Consider the following 21,544-nt stretch of genomic DNA (forward strand, 5'->3'; position numbering starts at 1 on the left):
TTACTGTGTACTTCCTGACCAGGCCAAATTTCCAACTTTCAGCGCTCTCACACTTTGACTGACAATTGCGTGGACATGCAACACTGTACCCAAATTACATTTTAAGCATTTTTTTTCACACAAATAGAACCTTCTTTTGGTGGTATTTATTTAGCACTGCAATTTTTTTTTTTGTTTAGCAAAAAATAAAAGACCGAAAATTTGGAACAAACAAAACGCTTTTTATATTTTATTATAAAATTTAGCAAACAGGTAATTTTTGTCCTTCACTGATGGGCATGTGGTGTCATTGCTGACAGCATGAAATGGGAAGGGGGTTTTCTGCTGGACACCTGTTTAATGAATAATTAGACTCATCTGTAGTTGAATTCTTGTTAATTGGGATTTTGCTGTCTAAAATTTAGCTTTGCTCCTAAGACTTTCATTGGGGTGTATTCATTTTTGCAACATAGTCTTGAATGAATTTGTTAGGAAAAATACTTTGTGTGTGCAAATTAACAAATCTTGGTTGCAGTCAATAAACCGCATTTGTGGGAGTATTTTGTAGTATAGTCCACAGTCCTGGACTAAGCTCTTTAAGTTATACGTGCTGTAGCGATCGCCAGCTGGATACTGGAACCTATGCGATAAGTAGATATTCACCAGCAAGAAACATCACATCACAAAAAAGTATAGCGCAATATTTCGGAGACACGCAGGACCCCTTCATCAGGTATGTGATAACGAAGGGGTCCTGCGTGGCTCTGAAACGTTGCGCTATACTTTTTCGTGATATGATGTTTCTTGAATAAAAACCGTTAGGACAAAATTGATGATCCTTGGTGTGCTGGCGAATATCTACTTTTTGTAGTATAGTGTCTCACAGAAAATGTTGATTCTGAAAAGGATAGGAAGTAAAGGTTTTCTGACAAATCTGCTAGGGTGTACTCATTTATGCCAAGCAATATATATATATATATATATATATATATATATATATACATACATATACATACACACACACACACACACACACACACACACACATATACATTTTTTTTTCAGACGCCCTAGAGAATGAAAAGGTGGGTGTTGCAGTTTTTATTATGTCACATGGTATAATAAAATTTTTACATTTTTAGAAAAACACAAACACCCTCGCTGCCCACGAAAGAGATCCAGCGCCTAATTAGGTGCTAGGATCACTTTTGCATGTAAAGCTCATCACCAGCTGAAAAAAAAAAAAGATACCGGGATGATGCCCAGTACAACCCCTTCAGCCCTAGCAATGTACCGGTACGTTGCTGATACTGACCTGGAAAGACTGATCACTTTTCGATGAAGAAATAAATAAATAAAACACACACATCCTTGACCAATTGCAAAAATTTTCAAGCTGTAATGATTAGTACTGATGCTTGCCTGCTATTCCTAAAATATGAATTACTAATGGTCAAGTTGCTACAACAAATGCTGGGGCTGGTTGAACTATTTGAGTAAAGTTGGCTGTGTATAGTCACAGAAATTTATAATACAACATCACATGCTGCTATTTATTGCTTCAACTGTGACTGAAGTACAGTATATAGCATGCCAAACAAGTAAGAACAAAAGAAAGATTCAGAAGATGTGCAAGCAGATCTGTCATACAGATATACAATGGATCTCATTGAGGATGGTGTCCTAGACAAAACGTAATCTCTGAGAAACTGAAACACTATATAAATCAGTAGAAGAACATCATTTGCTTGAAGTCTTTCAAGTCTGTGAACACATTACTCATATCCACGTCTGATCTCTTAAATTGAGTTGGCACCTGGACAACTAAGAATTTGAGATAAATACAGATTCCAAGATATCAAGACGTTAGAGACTTGGTTTTATAAGGACCTCTTCTGGAATTTATTAACATTACAGTTGGTAAAATGTACTTCTGCCTTTCGATCTGTAATTGCTAATACTGTCAAAAATTCTAATATAATTTTCTTGCAATCCTGTACACATTTATTTACAGAACTCCATTATGTACAGAACTGAGGCAGGAGATGAATGTTCCCAAGGAACACACCAGCTAACGCGTACACACGGTCAGCATTTCGGCCAGCAAAAGACCGATGAGAGCGACCGTGTGTATGCTCCATCGGAATTTTGCTGGCCGAATTTCCGCCAGCAAAAAATTGAGAGCAGGTTCTCAATTTTTCAGACAGAAAAAGTTTCTTTTGGAAATTCCGATCGTGTGTATGCAATTCTGACAAGCAAAAACTCACGCATGCTCAGATTCAACTATGAGACAGAAGCTATTGGGTGCTTGCCATTGAACTCCCTTTTTCTAGTCCCGTCATACGTGTTGTACGTCACCACTTTCTTGACAGTCGGAATTTGGTGTGACCGTGGGTATGCAAGCGAGCTTGAGCGAAATCCCGTCGGAAAAACCATCAGAGCTTTTTCCAACCAAAATTCCGATCAGGTGTACAGGGCATAAGGGAGAATACTGAGAGACAAACCCCATTCCTTGAGATCTACTGTTATAGCTATTTAAGAGAGAAGATTCAGATGAATACATAGTTGACCTTTACCAAAACTACCAATGCAGATAAGGGATGTCTGCGGCTTTAACCAAAGCTGAATATAGCCTTTGCTAAAGGTGAAGGCCATTTGAAGCCTGACTGGAAAACTTCTAGGATGTTGCTAAGACCCGTCACACGGAGCCACCCGTGCATTAGCACTAAAGCGTTGCTCGTTTTAGCGGTGCTTTAGCACTGTTTAATCTGCACTTTTCGGCCACAAGCGGGGAGCTTTTAACCCCCAGCTAGCGGCCGAAGAACGGGTTAAAACCACCAGTGTTGTGGCACTTCCAAAATGCTTTTCAGGCGCTTCGGAAGCAATGCCCATTCATTGCAATGGGCAGGGGCATTTTGGGAGCGCTATATATACAGCGCTCCCAAACCACCCCAAAAATGCTGCTTGCAAGAATATTTCTAACGTCCCACAAGCGCCCGCTCCTGTGTAGAAGCAGTCGGGCTTTCACATTCGGACGGCATAGGATGCAGTTTTCAGGCGTTATTTCTAGCGCTAAAACACCTGAAAACTGCCTCAGTGTGAAAGGGGTCTAAGCTCTTGTACACACGGTCGGACATTCCGACAACAAAATCCATCGAATTTTGTCAGAAACTGGTGTTGCATACACAAGGTCTGAGCATGCGTGGCACTTTGTCCGATCGGAATTCTCTACAAACGATCGGACTTTGTTGTCGGAAAATTTTTATATCCAGCTCTCAAACTTTGTTGGTCGGACAGTCCGACGGAAAAAGTCAGATGAAGCCCACATACGGTCGGATTATCCGACAACACGGTCCGATCGGACATTTTCCGTCGGAATGTCCGACCGTGTGTACAAGGTCTTAGAGAAGCCTACCGTTACTGCTCATCTCAGGAGCGAGCTCTTTCTCCGATTCCAACCTTCTCGTATGTACTTTCTTTGCCCTGATGCAGTAGCTATGAGATCAATATTTGAGAGCTCACGCCTATAATGGAGAAGGTGAGCAGTAATGCTCAGCTTATCTTAGCAACAACCTAGGTTTTCCAGTCAGGCATCATGAGGTACATAAATAGCCTGCACCCATAACAAGGGCATTACTTCATATTGGTCAAAGCTGCACAGCTTGTTTTTTTTTTTTATCTACAGATACCCCCTTATCTGCATAGCCATTTTTGGTAATGGTGAACTAACCCTTTAAAAGGAAATCAGACAGAATGAAAATATGTTAGCTGCCATTGTTCAAGCAGTCCGAGGGCCAGAGGTCACTGACATTTAAAACTGCTGGCTTTTCATGCATAACCTGCAGAAACACAGGTTCTGGACTGGGTTCACACCTATGCGAATAGGATGTGGGTTTCCCCGCATCCAATTCACATGGCAGGAGATTGTGAATGGCAATCTATGGAGCCGGTTCACACATTTCTTTTGTGGCTGCTGAACGGCTTGCACAGGAACGCTTTGGCTCCGATTCAGGGTCGAATGCAGGCAAAAATGCGGCTCTGATTTGTCCCTGAAGCGGAGAACAGGGACGCACCGGACCCCTGCTGTGAGCCGCATCCGTCGGAGGTGTGAACCCAGCCTTAGACTTTAGGTGACCTCTGATCCCCTAACGTGCCATTTAAAGTGGTTGTATACCCCTACATATACCCATTGAAGTGTTTAGCCTCAACTGATACACAGAGATGAAACAAATACTCTTACATGACTTGTACCTGTTTATCTACAGCCATTTTTTCTCCAGAGCAGAAGGCAGGGGGCAGGGATCTGATATCACATTCGTTGCACAGCTAGAGCACAGAACTCAGTAAAAACTAAAACCTGAGTAGAGGGAAAGGACACACCCCCTCTACAAAGAATCATAGGGAATTATACACAGCTGACGCTGTCAGTCAGCTGTTGTGTGCTGGTGGGGGAAGACCATAGCTCGGTATGCTGTGGAGTCAGCTTGGACGATTATCAGTGACTTATGCAGATAGCAGAGGGAAGAGACAGCAGAGAAAAATTACACCTTGGATTAAGGCAAGTTCACACTATAGAAGGATATGCTTTATTCATTTTTCTTGTTTTAGGTTTACAACCACTTTAAATAGACAACAGACAGCTTTAAATTCCAGTTCACATGTATGCAAAGCAGGCAATGGAGGAGCAGCATGAATATTAACTTGGGGTTGAGTGTAAACACTAGCAGGCCCACATTGAATTATAACCCAACGCTTGCCCTTTATAATGCCTAAAACACTAGTCATCCAACAATGTTTTATGTGGAATATATGTTTGGCTCTATACACCACCACAATGGATTTGAAGGTAAACAAACAATATGTGCTTTAACTGCAGACTTTCAGCTTTAATTTGAGGGTATTTTCATCCAAATCAGGTGAACGGTGTAGGAATTACATATGTGCCTCCCAAAGGTAATGGGACAATTGGCTGCTCAGCTGTTCCATGGCCAGGTGTGTGTTATTCCCTCATTATCCAATTTACAAGGAGCAGATAAAAGGTCAAGAGTTCATTTCAAGTGTGCTATCTGCATTTGGAATCTGTTGCTGTCAACTCTCAATATCAGATCCAAAGAGCTGTCACTATCAGTGAAGCAAGCCATCATTAGGCTGAAAAAAAAAATCCCATCAGAGAGATAGCAAACACATTAGGTGTGGCCAAATCAACTGTTTGGAACATCCTTAAAAAGAAAGACTGCAGCGGTGAGCTCAGCAACACCAAAAGACCCGGAAAACCACTGTGGTGGATGACCGAAGAATTCTTTCTCTGGTGAAGAAAATACCATTCACTACACTTGGCCAGATCAAAAACACTCTCCAGGAGATAGGTGTATGTGTGTCAAAGTCAACAATCAAGAGAAGACTTCACCAGAGTGAATACAGAGGGTTCACCACAAGATGTAATCCATTGGTGAGCCTCAAAAACGGGAAGGCCAGATTAGAGTTTGCCAAACAACATCTAAAAAAGCCTTCACAGTTCTGGAACAACATCCTATGGACAGATGAGACCAAGATCAACTTGTACCAGAGTGATGGGAAGAGAAGAGTATGGAGAAGGAAAGGACCTGCTCATGATCCAAAGCATACCACCTCATTAGTGAAGAATGGTGGTGGTAGTGTCATGGCATGGGCATGTATGGCTGCCAATGGAACTGGTTCTCTTGTATTTATTGATGATGCGACTGCTGAAAAAAAGCAGCAGGATGAATTCTGAAGTGTTTCGAACAATATTATCTGTTCATATTCAGCAAAATGCTTCAGAACTCATTGGACGGCACTTCACAGTGCAGATGGACAATGACCCGAAGCATACTGTGAAAGCAACCAAAGAGTTTTTTAAGGGAAAGAAGTGGAATCTTATGCAATGGCCAAGTCAATCACCTGACCTGAATCCGATTGAGCATGCATTTCACTTGCTGAAGACAAAAACTGAAGGGAAAATGCCCCAAGAACAAGCAGGAACTGAAGACAGTTGCAGTAGAGGCCTGGAAGAGCATCACTGGGGATGAAACTCAGCGTTTGGTGAGGTCTATGCGTTCCAGACTTCAGGCTATAATTGACTGCAAAGGATTTGCAACCAAGTATTAAAAAGTGAAAGTTTGATGGATGATTGTTAATCTGTCCCATTACTTTTGGTCCCTTAAAAAGTGGGAGGCACACTGTTGTAATTCCTACACCGTTCACCTGATTTGGATGTAAATACCCTCAGATTAAAGCTGAAAGTCTGCAGTTAAAGCACATCTTGTATGTTTCATTTCAAATCCATTGTGGTGGTGTATAGAGCCAAAAAGATTAGAATTGTGTCGATGTCCCAATATTCAGTGACACATTTTGAAGGAACACATAAAATCACAAGATTTTATCCTGACCTGATAGAAGTGAGTACCTTGCTGTGCAAGTGTTCTCCCGTAGGGTGTGATTAAGACATCATTCAGTGTTATGGATGTTTAATTTCTGGCCAAATCAGCAGGGTTGCTGGATCCGCTAGTGCATGTTGGGGGGTGGTATTAAATCTCTGAGGCAAGTCCTGGCACATGGTCTTCCCTCCTGGGCTTCTACCCTATGAGGATGCAAGTGTAATACCCGACTTGTTCCTAGTCGTTTGGGCAGGGCAGTAACTAGCGTCAGGCAACCTCAGGCACATTCCCTATATCTCCTGCCAGATGCCCTGGGTCCCAACACTGTAACCACCAGCTACTGCAGCAGCTGGTATCTCACCCATTACTCTGCCTGTCTAGGAAGTAGAATGTAAAGCTGAGGAAGGTTTTCCTAGACTCCCCTTTGGCTCGGATGTGTCACATGACAAAAGTCAGGGGGGGGGGGAACATTGGAGGAATCCCTTTGCTCGCTGTGCTGCATCTGGTCTGGTGCGTTCAGGGAGGGATGGGGATATGTGCTAGGGCTCATAATGACCTAGGGGCAAGAGGACATGAAGATTCACACTGCAAGGAAACACTTGGGGGTGCAGATTTCTTTTTGGGGGGGGGGGGGTTGAAACCATGTGCTGCGAGGAGAAATTTGAGGAGAGTGAAGGCTTGTGCAGGGAGGCAAGATTTGGGGGAAGTGAGCATGGGGGGCTAGTGAAGACGTGTTCCAAGACAGGAGATTTGGGGAGGGGCAAATATTTGTGTTAGGGGGGAGGATTTCAATAGAGGGGGAGATTTGTTTGGGGATAATTTTGGCTTCCAGAAGGTTATTTGTGCTTGGGGAAGATTAGTGATGGGTTTTATTGGAGGGAGAATGTTTTTTTTGATGAGAGGAGATAGTGGGGAAAAGTATTGCCTTTGGTAGCAATTTAGCACTACCCTGACCCCTGCATGCAGTTTGTTGTTACGCACTTCTGACCCCAAAACTCTACATACCCCTGACCTCAGCAACATTACACACTCCTGACTAGGGGTGCAACGGATCAAAAAACTCACGGATCGGATCGTTCCTCGGATCAGAGTCACGGATCGGATCATTTTTTGGATCAGCAAATAATAATTTAATTTGCAAAAACCTGTGAAAATTCCACCACCATACAGTCCCCACTGTAATATCCACAATCTCCCCCACTGTAATATTGGCTGGGTATGGCTGAGCATAGCTTAGTATGGCTGAGTATGGCTGGGCACGGCTGAGTATGGCTGGGTATCGCAGAGTATTGGCAGGCAGGGTATCGCAGAGTATCGCAGAGTATTGCTAGAGTATTGGGGTATTGCTAGAGTATTGGGGTACTGTAGAGTATTGCTAGAGTATTGGGGTACTGCAGAGTATTGGCAGAGTATGGAGGGGTGGCTGCTTCCATCTCTCAGGAGAGAGGAACCGGCATCATGACATGATGCCGGTTTGTTTACAAGTGATCGCTCCGTCGTGTAAACAGCCTGGTTGTAGAAAGATGGCCGTCGCTTCAGAGCTAGGCCGAAGCCGCGGGCTTTCCTAAGGCTGAGACCGCGGAGCGCTCCGCGGATCACAACATGTGCCGTTTCGAGCGGGTTGACGATCCGTTGCACCCCTACTCCTGACTCCTGCACTCTGTGTATAACTAGCTCTAGACCTACTTATGCCTGAACCCTGCACTACGCACCACACTCCCCTGCACCACGCACCACAGTCCCCTGCATGCAGTGCGTTACACACTCTGAACAAGCAGTACTTCAACCCCTTCAATCTGCCTCTTGGTGGGCTTTAATGCTGGGAGGATGCACCACTTCTTTATCATGTGACCGCTGTGATTGGTTCTCACGGCAATTATATGATCAGGAGGCATTGCTGCTGGCTCCAGATCAGAATCTGTGACCAAGAACTGTTAAGAGTTCAATTAATGTGCTTGGAGCGTGCAGTGAAAACACTTTCAGTACACAACATCAGGCCGATATGAACACATATGTGCAGTGGCTGGGCATTAAAGCCCACTTTTTACTGCTGCTACATAAATGTGTTATGCGGATGGCAAGAGCTTAAAACCCATACTTACTGACTTCTGTCACTGTAGGCATTGTGAAGAAATTCAAATTCAACAGGGGCACTGAAACCACAGCTCCTTTCTCTTAGTTTTCTATGGCATCAGGAACATGGCAGCCTGCCAGCCTTCTAAGGAAAACAAATAGCAACTACTGTAAGATGGTAGGTCCCTTGCATATGAGGAGTCCAGCCCGTATACATCCAAGCATTTTAGTGCACCTATGAGGCAAAGTGCAGCATCCAGCCCTGCTGCCTGAAAACTGTTAAAGTCTATGGCAGACTGAAAGATGAACACTGTAAGTGGTACTCTTGTTTATAGATGTATGCTAGGAGCAAAGGTATTATGCGTACCGAGCGCAAACAATTGGTATAAACAAGCCCTTGAAATCATGCAAAATGTATCACCAAAGAATATAGAGCACATTCAAATTGAATATTAAAACATTAAAATGTGTTAAGAAGAATCAAAGCAAACATTAAAACACATACTGTAGGTTTAGATACAGAAGTGTGATTATAGCGGTTTACAACTGGTAGATAATTCTGCCGACATGCACAGGCATAATTAAATTGTAAAGTGTCTAAGACACCATGAGGGGCATTACCAAAGAGTTGTGCAGGCACAAGCTTGCATGACTTCTAAATTTAGAACATGGAACAGATGCTGTTTCCAATTAACAAAAGGGGTGCAAGCCCCTCCATTAATTAGGAGCGATCTGTTCTCTGTTCTGTGACAAGCACAGCATACAGAACAGAGAATAGAGAGCTGGAGCTTCATGTTTAAATCTTACAGCCATTTTTGCCCCTGCTCAGCTCAGAGTGGAGGAAGGTGCTAAACCTGTGTAGTCACTAGTATTGTAGTGTAATCACTGTACAAGCAGAGAGAGGGATGTGAGCCGTCCACTGACAGCTCACATCCCACACGACAAGGTCGCACATAATGGGATCCTGACACAAGTTTTCCCATATAGAAAACTGACACACTCTGTTAACTAGGTGCCAAGGTGTTGAAATAGAAACTGGCGCATATAAACCTGAAACAGGTTAATCTGCTCTGTTAATATGGCGCGTGCCACTTCAGAAAGTTTCCTGAGATTAATAGTGATGCACACAGCTTAGTTAAATCACTGGGGTGTGTGTGTGTGTGCGCGCGCGCATTTCCTTTTGCAGGACAGGGAAATATTGTGTTCTCACACAACTGACCAGCATGCTGGAAAATTTCTTTGAGGATTCCGTTCCACTTTGTTAATCCCTCTCATCGCTGCGACACAGGTTTTGTAAAAAGTCTATGATTTTCACAATACACCACTGCAGCTATTTGACCTTTGGTTCCCTTTTTTTTTTTGTATGAGGGGAATTTGTTTTGTTCTGTATTGTATTAGTAGGAGATGCCCAGGACAAAGTGGATAGGCACCTTTCTGAATATTGGGCCTCCAAATCCTATTGGAGGTTCTCCTGAGCAAGAAAAAAAAGGCAGTAAACTATTGTTTGACAAGCTTTTCTGCCAGTTTGAAAATTCCTTAAAGTGGTTGTAAATGCAGTTTTTTTCACCTTCATGCATTCTATGCATGAAGGTAAAAAACCTTCTTCATGCCGCTCCCCCCCCCCCCATATACATACCCAAGCTGGATCTCAAAGTGGCAATGTGCACGAGAGGCCAAGCTCTCTCCCTATTTATTGGCTGAGACACAGCAGCGAGAGCCATTGGATTCCATGGCTATCAATCATGGCTATGGAGGAAGGAGCAGGGGTGGGACCAAGCCATGCTCTGTGGCTCAAGGGCTCAAGAGCGAACATGCAAGTGTGTCCCCACTCTTGCAAAGGGGCCAAGAGGAGAAGGATCGGAGCTGCTCCCTGTAAAACCATTGCACAGAGCGGGTAAGTATGACGTTTGTTATATTTAACAAATAAAGTGTGAACCTTTACAATCACTTTAGGCCCACCACACATGGCTCAATTTCTCTTGTTCGGCCTATGAGCTGAACAAGAGAAAATCAATTAATTCCATCGTCCACGCCAACAGTGAGGATGGAGGAATCTCCACTTTCAGCTATTGTATTTGTAAATCCTGCTACAAATGGTTAAACACCTGCTACAATGGAGGAGGTATCGTCATTATGAATCGTGAGGATTAATATCAAAGAGGCATATCGCCTCCTTTCTGATGTATCAACATAAAAAAATTAAATAAAGATCCACTCCCTGAATTCAAAAAGGAAGTCAATCAACTAATAGAGAAGGCAACTCAATCCCAAATCCTGGAAAAATCTGAAGTTTCGTTTTTAATTAAGGATTTTTACCGGACTCCTTATTTTTATCATATCCCTAAGGTTCATAAAAGCTCGACCAATCCCCCTGGTAGGCCCATCATAGCAGCCATGGATAGCATCACTTCCGGTCTATTAAAATATGTCGATTATTACCTCCAGCCACAGGCTCAGGGGTTACAAACTTATATTAGAGATGGTACCCATTTGCTTGAAACATTAAAACCCATTTCATAGAATAGTAACTACATCTGGATTTCACTAGATGTTAGTTCCCTGTACACATCAATCCCACATAGTTTTGGTCTTGAATAATTTTTTGTTTCTAGACCAATATATGAATAGTAAACAAGCCGCATTCATTGTAGAGTGTACAAAATTTTGCCTTGAGCACAATTATTTTGTTTTCAACGATCAATTCTATGTACAGGTTCAAGGCACGGCAATGGGAGCGAATTTTGCTCCCACGTACGCACACCTCGCAATGGGACTATGGGAACACAAATACATATGGAGCAATAATCCCTATTCTAAACATCTCATCTATTATGGCAGATATATAGATGACATTGTCATTATTTGGGATGGCTCCCCTCAGGATACAGAAGATTTTGTTAACCACTGCAACAATAGCCCATATGGTTTAAGTTTTACATATGTTTCAGACACTGAAAGATTGGTATTTTTAGACCTGGAGTTATATCATATTGAGGATGTTATACATGCTAAGAACTACTCAAAACCGACCGCGGGTAACTCTTCTACATTATAGAAGCTGCCATTTCCACAAGTGGAAAAACAACATCCCCAGAGGACAATTTTGTCGTCTTAAACGCAACTGTACCAATCCAATTGATTTTGTAGACGAAAGCAAGGTACTTAGTAAAAAACTCAGGGAAAAGGGGTGTTGGGAATCTCTTATGCTTGAAGCCCAAATGCAGTATACACAACACAGATTACCAACCAAAAAAGATAGAACATTTGATCATTCCATCCGCTTTACTACTAGGTTTCATCACGAACACAAAAAAATGGAATCTATCCTAAAAAAAGCATTGGCCTATTCTTCTAGAGGATCTACATTTAAAGACCTTGTTACCAAAATTCCCCAAAGTTACGTACAGAAGAGCCCCTAGTATAAAAAACAAAATCGCTCCCAGTAAGCTTAAGCCACGACCCACCCAGTCCATACCACGGATCTGTTTAGTGCCATTATATGGCATGTTTCAGTGCGAAAATCTTTGTGCAAAATATGTAGTTTTGTACAGCACAGACAAAAACAGTTTACAACTAAAGGCAAGACCTACGAGATTGGTGAGTTCTATAATTGCTCATCAGACTTTGTAGTGTATTGCCTATGTTGCCCATGCCATTTACTCTATGTGGGGCGTACTATTCGCCCACTCAGAGAGAGGTTTGGCGAACACCGAAGGAAAATTGAGGCAGGCAAGGACAAGCACAGTGTCCCTCGCCATTTTGCACAGTGTCACAAAGGTTCTACGGATGGCCTAAAAGTTTGGGTATTGGAAAAATGCCCAAAAATATGTCAGACGTAGAAAGATATTTTAAGCTTTGCGAACGTGAAACTTTCTGGATATATTCCCTTGATGCCCTGTCACCTGGTGGAATAAACGAAGCATTGGAATTGTCCATGATTTTATAAAACTATTTTTTATATCTGGTTCGTTAGTTTACTTTTTTATAAAAAAAAATGTCTATAATATTGGAAGGATAAATCACATAATTTCCAAGGAAGACACCATACTATCTGTCAATAATTTGGATTTATGGAAATTTATACAAAACGATACAAATTAGTATGAAACATTCATTTTTAATCTTTATTTATACTATATTTTATTAACGTATTTTGGTATTACATATATCTCAGTTCGACAATTAGTTTAGATATTTAAATAATAAAGTATTTATCTATAATACATTTTAACCATGCTCTGGTGACACCAACATAATATAACATATATGAATTGTTTCTCAAGTAGTTTAGTTTTTAACTTATCTGTGTAGTATACCTAAGGGGGTTGCAATATCAGATTCGCTATATATATTTTTAATTAACTCCAAATATATGATTGCATTTTTATGTATACATTATGTGTGCAGAAAAAAAAAGCAAGAAAATACATGGATATTTGTTTGTATTGAATAATTTTCCTCGTTTTTCCTGGCCTTTTCTTTATATATTTTCCCACTATTTTTCTTTTTTCTTTTTAGTATAGCTATCCATTTATATATAGGCCCAAACTAGGGAATCACCTTACCTTGCATTTGCAATAAATTAACCACTTAACGACCAGCGCACGACAATGTACGTCCTATTTTTGAAGAGGGATATCTCGGTAACGGCAGCAACTGCTGACACAACCAAGATATCCATCTCTTCAGGCGCCGGTCGTCTGTACGATAACAGTGGTCTCCGTGGCGGATTCGCCGCGAGATCACCGCTATCGGTGGTGGGAGAGGTGCCACCCCCCCTCCCGCCGCCCTCCCGCACCTTCCGCCGCTTACCGGAGCCGTCGGTAGCGGCGGAGGCGATCGGGTCCTTTTGCTAGCTGGGTATGGAGACGAGACATCAAAACGTCACTTCCGCCCATACCTCTTAAAAGGTATATTTTTTTAAATGTCATTTTTTCTTTTTTTTTTTTTTTTTGCATTTTAGTCCAAATATGAGATCTGAGGTTTTTTCTATTACAAGGGATGTTTACATTCCTTGTAATAGGAATAAAAGTGATCCATTTTTTTTTTTAAACAGTGTAAAAATAAATAAAATCAATTAAAATAAATAAGAAAAAAAAAAGGTTTTTAAAAACACCCCGTCATGACGAGCTTGCGCACAGAAACGAGCGCATACGTGAGTAGCTCCCGCATATGTGAGGTATCGCCGTGATCGGTAGAGCGAGAGCAATAATTCTAGCCCTAGACCTCCTCTGTAACGCAAAAAATGCAACCTGTAGAATTTTTTAAATATCGCTTATGGAGATTTTTGAGGCTAAATGTTTGACGCCATTCCACGAGTGGGCATAATTTTGAAGCGTGACATGTTGGGTATCAATTTACTCGGCGGTACCATTATCTTTCACAATATAAAAAAAATTGGGCTAATTTTACTATTCCCTTATTTTTTTATTCAAAAAAGTGAATTTTTTCCCAAAAAAGTGCGCTTGTAAGACCGCTGCGCAAATATGGTGTGAAAAAAAGTATTTCAATGACTGCCATTTTATTCTCTAGGGTGTTAGAAAAAAAACAATATAAAATGTTTGGGGGTTCTAAGTAATTTTCTAGCAAAAAAAACTGTTTTAAACATGTAAACACCAAATCTGAAAAAGAGGCCTGGTCCTTAAGTGGTTAAAAGGTTAAAAGTTTGCAGCTGTGTTTCAACTTGATAGTAATTCTTTTTTTTTTACTGCAGTTGCTAGATGGCAGCAGAATTGGCCAGCACATTTAATGCTGAACACAGCCTGAGTTCCCCTAAGCTTGAGGAAGGAGCGCGCCTGTTTGTCTACATGCAGTGCTCATGCTCTGAAACATCGTCGCTATTGGCAGTGACGTCACCATGCTCGACGCCTGCGTTCCACTGTGGACCTGAGCCAAGCCTCCATCTCGGTGTACGCCGTCAGACAGGGAAGTTCTGCGGGCGGGACCCTCCATCTGATGGAAAAAACATCTACAGGCTCTATAATGCTGGCTGACGCCGCTGAGGACTTTTGTGCTGGAAATTCTCAAAACTATATGTAAGTGGGTGTATGCACCTGTGTGTTTCAAATAAATGCAACTGTTTTTAATCTGGTGGCGCCTTTCCTGTCTCTCTTTTTGCAAACACCCGAGCCCCAGCTGGGGAGAGACCTGTGAGAGGATATGCCTATTACGTACACTTGAGCTCTGATTGACTCCGTTCAGGATGAACACTATCAGGATCTGATGTACCTGTGCAGGCAGTGGTGACAAGTTGTTCCTCTGTTCTTCTCTCGGCACACAGTGTACACGAAGGGCTCGGCATTTGCCACCGTCTCGCCCACATCAAGGTCTCTGGCTGCCCGTAGTCCATTACCCTTTCCGGGACTTTGGAACTTCTCAAATTTTCCCGCCATGCTAGGTTATCACTGGGAAGAGAATATACTATAATAAACACACTTACAACGATAGGTGCAGCCCACAAAATACACCTCTCCAGTCTGTGTCTAGCCACTTCCTGACCGACACATGCCGATGTAGGTCGGCAGAATGGCACGGACAGGCAAATGGGCGTACCTGTACGTCCCTTCAAATTTGCAACTGTGCCATCGCTGCCAGTCAGGACCTCCGTGAGTCGAATCACGGGTTCTGCGGACTCGATCACCGCAGGGATACCCGCGATCGTCTCAAGGAAGAACAGGGAGATTCTAATGTAAACAAGCATCTCCTCATTCTGCCTAGTGACAGTGTCACTGATCTCTGCTCCCTGTGAGCGGGAGCAGAGATGAGTGATGTGTCACACACAGCCACGCCCACCCACAGTTAGAAATACGCCCCAGGACACACTTCACTGCCACCTAGTGGTTAAACCCTTCACTGCCAGTGTCATTAACACAGGAATCAGTGCATTTGCATAGCACTGACTGCTGTACAAATGACAATGGTCCCAAAAATGTGTCAAAAATGTCCGATGTGTCCGCCATAATGTCGCAGTCATGATAAAAATCGCTGATCGCCGCCATTACTATTAAAAAATAAATTCATAAAAATGCCATAAAACTATCCCTTTTTTTGTAAACTCTATAACTTTTGTGCAAAAAAATCAATAAGCGCTTATTGTGATTTATTTATTTATTTTTTACCAAAAATATGTAGAAGAATACGTATCACCCTAAACTGAGGGAATTTTTTTTTTATATATATATTTTTGGGGGATATTTATTATAGCAAAATGTAAAAAATAATGCGCTTTTTTCAAAATTGGGGCTCTTTTTTTGTTTATAGTGCAAAAAATAAAAACCACACAGGTGATCAAATATCACCAAAAGAAATCTCTACTTGTGGGGAAAAAAAGGATATCAATTTTGTTTGGGAGCCACGTCGCACGACCGCGCATTTGTCAGTTAAAACAAAGCAGTGCCAAATCGCAAAAAGTCGCCTGGTCTTTGGCCAGCAAAATGGTCTGGGGCTGAAGTGGCTAGAGTCAAAAATGATATTCGCAAATTAGCAGTGCTTCTTGCTCTACTCCATCACAGATAGTGACGAGCCCAGGTGTGTTTGAACTAGGATCTGAATCCCGATGTGCAAGCCCCTAAAAACAATGTCACTTGTACTAGCCAATCATCTGTGGCCAGGGCATTCTCTGTCCCGCAGCCACACTTATACCTGGGGTGTGTATACTGTACATGCAGCTGTGTGGTAGGGAATACCCCGGCTGCAGATGATTGGCTCATACAGGTGACAGTTTTCCGGGGGGCTCACCTAGGTTCGGATTCTACTCCAGGCTTATCACTGAAGACAGCATCGTTTTTTTTTTTTTTTATTGTTTATATAGGTTATTCATCTAAATATTATTAAATGGACATACAAAAGGATTATAGCAGAAAATATCACAGCAATATAAACGTAACAAAATTACAGGAAAAAAGAAAAGAAAATACGAAGGGGAAAGTAGACGGCTTTATTCAACCTTGTTCTATTAAATTCTGTGGATTAATAGAACTGATATAAAATCTATAAAGATACCATCCTATCAGCTTAACACACACAGTACCTGCATTCACTGTCACACTGCTCTTAAATATGGTGCTGGATCTCTGCACGATGTTCCTCTGTGTGCCCCTTCCTGGAAACCAAGCCTCGCTTTCATTTACCCACAGTGCTCAGCTCTCAGGTTTCTTTCCTGTTGCCCAGCAACCTCAGTTAACAGGAACAAAAGATTACTGCTACTGAAATGTGAATCAACCAGCTTTATTTAAAACAAAGCCACAATTCCAGTTGCCTGAATCTAGCATAAATATGCACAGTGTGCTAAGAGCAACCAATTTTCCCGCCATCACTGGCTAACACTCGTCTTCACAAGTTCCTCATCAGGAAAAAGGGATCTATACGCAAAACACTCCCTATGAATGTTGTCATATTAACCCTTCATTATGCTTCCGTATTAAACAGTCATTAGACTGAAAAAATATACCAAAACAGTACAGAGAAACTGACAATGCTAAAAACAAAACCTTTTATAATATAATAAAAATAAAATTTGCAAGACAAAAAAAAAAAAAAAAAACATACAAACATCACAAAAAAACAACTAACGTTAACCACTTTTTTTTGATCTTATTGCACGTTAAAATCTGCATTTTTGGTTAGAAATTACTTAAAGTGTAATTATACCCAAACACAAAAATGTAATACCTTATTGTAGCTCACCAATCATTGGATGAGATGGCTGCATTTGTTTTATTTTTTCATGCATGTATTCCTTTATTTTTATCTGATGATTGCGCAGTAATGCATGCCTGTCCTCAAGTGGCTACATTCGCTCCTCCACTGTATCTATGGAGGAGCTACGTAGCCACCCTTAGACGGCTACGTTGACACCAATGTCAATAAATGGAGAGGGTAGTGTTGGAAGAACAACAACATGTAGAGCCCTTTCACACTAACAGTGCGGCTTCTAGTTTTAGGCCGCTAGCGGGGAACTTTTTAGCCCCCGCTAGCAGCCAAGGAAAGGGTTAAATGAGCCCTAAAAGCATTGTTGCCAAAGTGCTTTGCAGGCGCTTCGGCAGTGGTGCCCATTCATTTCAATAGGCAGAGGCGGTGGAGGAGAGGTGTATACCGCTCTAAAGATGTTGTTATGTCTGGAGGTGGTCTGTTTGGGCTCGTTGGCTGACCTCCATAACTTCGCCTACAGGAGCCCTGGAGCCTATGCTGTAATTCCAGGGCCTACACGGGCGACACGGAGGGTGTGGGCAGCTGCTAGGCGACATTTTATGTCAACGGTCACCAGTGCATCCACTATGGTGGAACCCCAATCTACCACATTTCCATACCATTCTGGACACCCACATATGGGTCAGATATGGTAATACAAGTTTGAGCCATGTTATGCCCCAGGGTGTATACTACCAGACATAGGCTGGATTCACACCTATGCATTTTTAGTGCTTTTTGCATTTTGCACATTTGCACTACAGAACGGGTTCCATAGGAAACCAGGTTAAATCAACTGTAGTGCAAATCTGCAAAATGCAAAAAGCACCAAAAATGCATAGGTGTGAATACAGCCTTACTGATTAAATACAATCTACCTCAATGGATGCGGTTTAGGTACCTGCAACTACGACACGCTGCTAGGGCCCAGGGCCCAGAATCTAACGATAATTCGTATGTCGTACGAATCCGAATTGAATTTCAGACACGAATTCCGAAAATACTAAATCATTTTCATACGAAACGGAACAAATTTATTGACGGCGCACATCTACTGTGATGAAGGAGAGCAAAAAGTGCTGCTGGTTTGTGGATATCATTAAGGGGTCTATTTAGAAAACCTTAGCATTGTCTCAACATTCACACATATGTTTATTTTCCATAAACGCCAGCTCCTACTAGTGGCAGTATTTTCCCGGTTGTTTTATTATGGCCACTAGATAAAGCTGATCAAATGAAATAAACTTATTAGACATATTATGGGTGTTATTTATTAAGATTGTGAAAATACAGGGACATATGCACAGCTTTTGTTCATAAATAAATTGCTTAAAAAGATTGATTTTCTAATGCACCCTTGATGACTACAAATGTCGCTGCACTCTCTGCAAAGCATAGTATGTGTCACTCCAAGGTATGAGTGGTAAACTGGGAGTGGCTCCATTAACCAATTAAGAGTGTGTAAGAAAAAAGCCATGCCACCCATGAGGCCAACTGAGGCACCTTCCCCGAGAGGTACTCAGAGGCACAAAAGGGGCAGCACTGAGGCCAGAGTGTCTGCAGTGGTCCTCAGTCCTCATTGCAGCTCAATAACTGAGATTTCTCCCATGCAGCCAATGCGCAGGCACAGTAGCTGAGCCTCTTTGGTGATGCAGTGCCACTAAGCACAGTTCTGACATCCACTACCTGTGTGACAGCAGCAGCGGCTGAGCAGGAAACCCAGTGATGAAATTAAGTGACTGCCTGTGGGTGCAGGTGCATGGGAGCTTGGGGATAAATGGTGGTATCTGCCCCTTATGTACTGCAGCATAGCTTGATGTAATGAAAGAATATGGTGGCAACCAGCTTTTGAAAATGTACATTACCTGACTTTCATGCTGATCTGATGCTGACCCTAAACAAGTATGCAGATCAAGATTTATTACATTACGACTTAAAACTTGCAAGTTACTTCAATGTGAGTGCCTTAATAAGTATTGAAGATTGGTACAGCCAGGTGACTGGAGGGCCTTAATTTTTCTTATTATCCTTACTTTATTTGGTAAGTTTTGAATTAGTCTCCATGCACACCAGCGTTTTTTAAGTTCCTAGAAGCCATTGTTAGCATTTTTTATTTCTACTCCTAGAAGCTAAATAGTGTTATCCTATGTGTCCATGCACACTATTTTAGGCTGTTAGCATTTTTTGAGCTTTAATGTCTAGGAGCAGAAAAAAAAATATTTTGTCTAGTTTTTTGGAGCATTTTTTCAGCAGAAAAAAAGTCTGAACCCTGCCACCGGCGTCCTTAAAGGGATAGTTGTGAAAGAGGTTTCACCAAAAGTAGACTAAAGCGTTGCCACCATCCCATACATATAAATGTAAAGGAAAGTCCCCCAAACGAGGGTTGGGACTTTGAAGGCAACTAAGCATAAATAAAGCTAAATAAAAACAACAATACTGCGCAGTGGTCAGCGAAAAAGAAATACAGCTAAACTAAAGGCTGCTAACACGCTAAAATTGGGATCTTTTTAGCTGGGAAAAATGTCAAAGGTATAAAGTGTAAGCGCCCAACTTATGTGTATATAACTCTTGAAGTGATACAACAATATACAAACATATGTGCACACATGTGTAACAGATGAGTACAACGTGACCCCAAAAGGATGGGGATAATGTTGGTATATGAACCAAACAAGAACAAAAATGGTGAATATAAGTGTCAATCTAAAATATATATGTCAAAATAACTGAAAAATATAAATGCTTATCTCAGTGGAAAAAAACCAAGAAAAAATCAATCAATGTAAACACATAAAAGTGTAACTGATAAAGGTGATAAAGTCCATAATGAAAATTAAACGTGCAAAATATAAGTCCCAATATACTTCGGTGTCCACCGAGGTCCTATGTTACTGTAACCAAAAAGGTGTTCCACCCAGTGAAGCTCCCACCACCTTAAGAAGCGCAGGCTTACCGGATGGATATGACCCAAGTAGACATATGCCTCAGGGGGTCAAAAATAGCTTGTAATCCCGGCTAAAGTAGTCCCGAATTGGGCGTTCCAATCGCACCACGTACGGTTCATACAGACGACTACTAAGACAACTAAGCATAAATACAAAAACAGTTTATATATACATTTTGTTTAATAAACATTATTGCAATAAGAAGTCAGTGCATGTGCAACATTACACTTGACTGGTTAAGAACAATACAAGTAATTAAACATTGAAATACACAATGACACGCATATAGTCTCCTGCGTTTGAAAATTGAGCCCGACGCGTTTCAGGATCTTGTCCTTTCCTCAGGGGCTTTTAAACATGGAGAACAGTGTGCATCTATGAAAAAACATATATATTAACACCCCTGTCTCTATGTGTCTCAACGTTAATATATATGTTTTTTCATACATGCACACTGTTTTTCTCCATGTTTAAAAGCTCCTGAGGAAAGGACAAGATCCTGAAACGTCTCAGTCTCGATTTTCAAACGCAGGAGACTATATCAGTGTCATTGTGCATTTCAATGTTTACTTGTATTGATCTTAACCAGTCAAGTGTAATGTTGCACATTGTAAGGAACATGGCTGTCACGTTACTGGCATTGCCGCCCTGAACACTCTTGGACGCCCACGGAGGGTCCCAAGACATGCACGAGCGTGCGCATCAGCGTGCATTGGTGCATGCCGGTTCTCATCAGCGCGCATTGGCACGCCCACAGGTGAGCATCGGCGCACGCGAAACACTGCATGTGCACGACGGCGCACAACTGGTGTGACTAATGCTGGCGCCAGTGGCCCTACTTAAGCCAGCCTGCAACCGCAGGACCTTGCTGGATTATCTCCTCGGTTGCCATGTGTACCTTGACCTTGCTTCCTGATCTGAAATACCCGTTGTGACCCGGCTTGCCTTCGACCTTGCTTCCTGATCTCCTAGTCTGACCCCTGGCCTGTTTCTGCTTCCTGATCTCCCGGCTTGACCTTTGGCTTGTATCTGGACCCTGCCTGTGTTTGACCTTGGCTCGCCCCTGTGTATTCTCTGGACTGATCTATCTGTGCATGATTTCTGACCTGGCTCCTGGTTTCTCTGTTCATCTGAACACAGCAAGTTCTGCTCCGCCTGCTCCATCCACCCCGCAGCGGCCAAGCTCATTCAACTACAAGCAAGCACCCGGCCACCCGTGCTTCTTCGGGCACCGTGCTTCCTGTTCCCAACTTCAGGAGCGTGCTGCACCTAGCTGCAAGGGGAGCCCTCTTAGCATCTTGATCTCCATACACGTACCTGACACACATGCACTGACTTCGTATTGCAATAATATTTATTAAATTACGTTTATATATAAACTGTTTTTGTATTTACACTTAGTTGCCTTCAAAGTCCCAAACCCCTGTTTGGGGGACTTTTATTTAAAAGGATAGTTCACCTTTA

The 21,544-nt window shown here is 42.1% G+C and overlaps 1 protein-coding gene across 1 annotated transcript in view; it reads right to left on the reverse strand.

Annotated features, from left to right (window-relative positions):
• SMYD3 (SET and MYND domain containing 3) overlaps window positions 1–16,560 on the reverse strand; it is an 859,717-nt gene extending 843,157 nt beyond the window's left edge. The window contains exons 1-2 of the mRNA XM_077486140.1: window positions 16,477–16,560; window positions 14,676–14,851 (exon numbers count right to left, since the gene is read on the reverse strand). Of these exons, the coding sequence (XP_077342266.1) occupies window positions 14,676–14,839 (164 nt within the window). The 5' untranslated portion in view covers window positions 14,840–14,851; window positions 16,477–16,560. The remainder of the gene's footprint in view (window positions 1–14,675; window positions 14,852–16,476) is intronic.
• Between the last annotated feature and the right edge of the window lie 4,984 nt (window positions 16,561–21,544).

This window comes from Lithobates pipiens, unplaced genomic scaffold (assembly GCF_037356315.1).
Source record: "Lithobates pipiens isolate NorthernLeopardFrog02 unplaced genomic scaffold, aLitPip1_a1.2 Scaffold_18, whole genome shotgun sequence".
Taxonomy (NCBI): domain Eukaryota; kingdom Metazoa; phylum Chordata; class Amphibia; order Anura; family Ranidae; genus Lithobates; species Lithobates pipiens.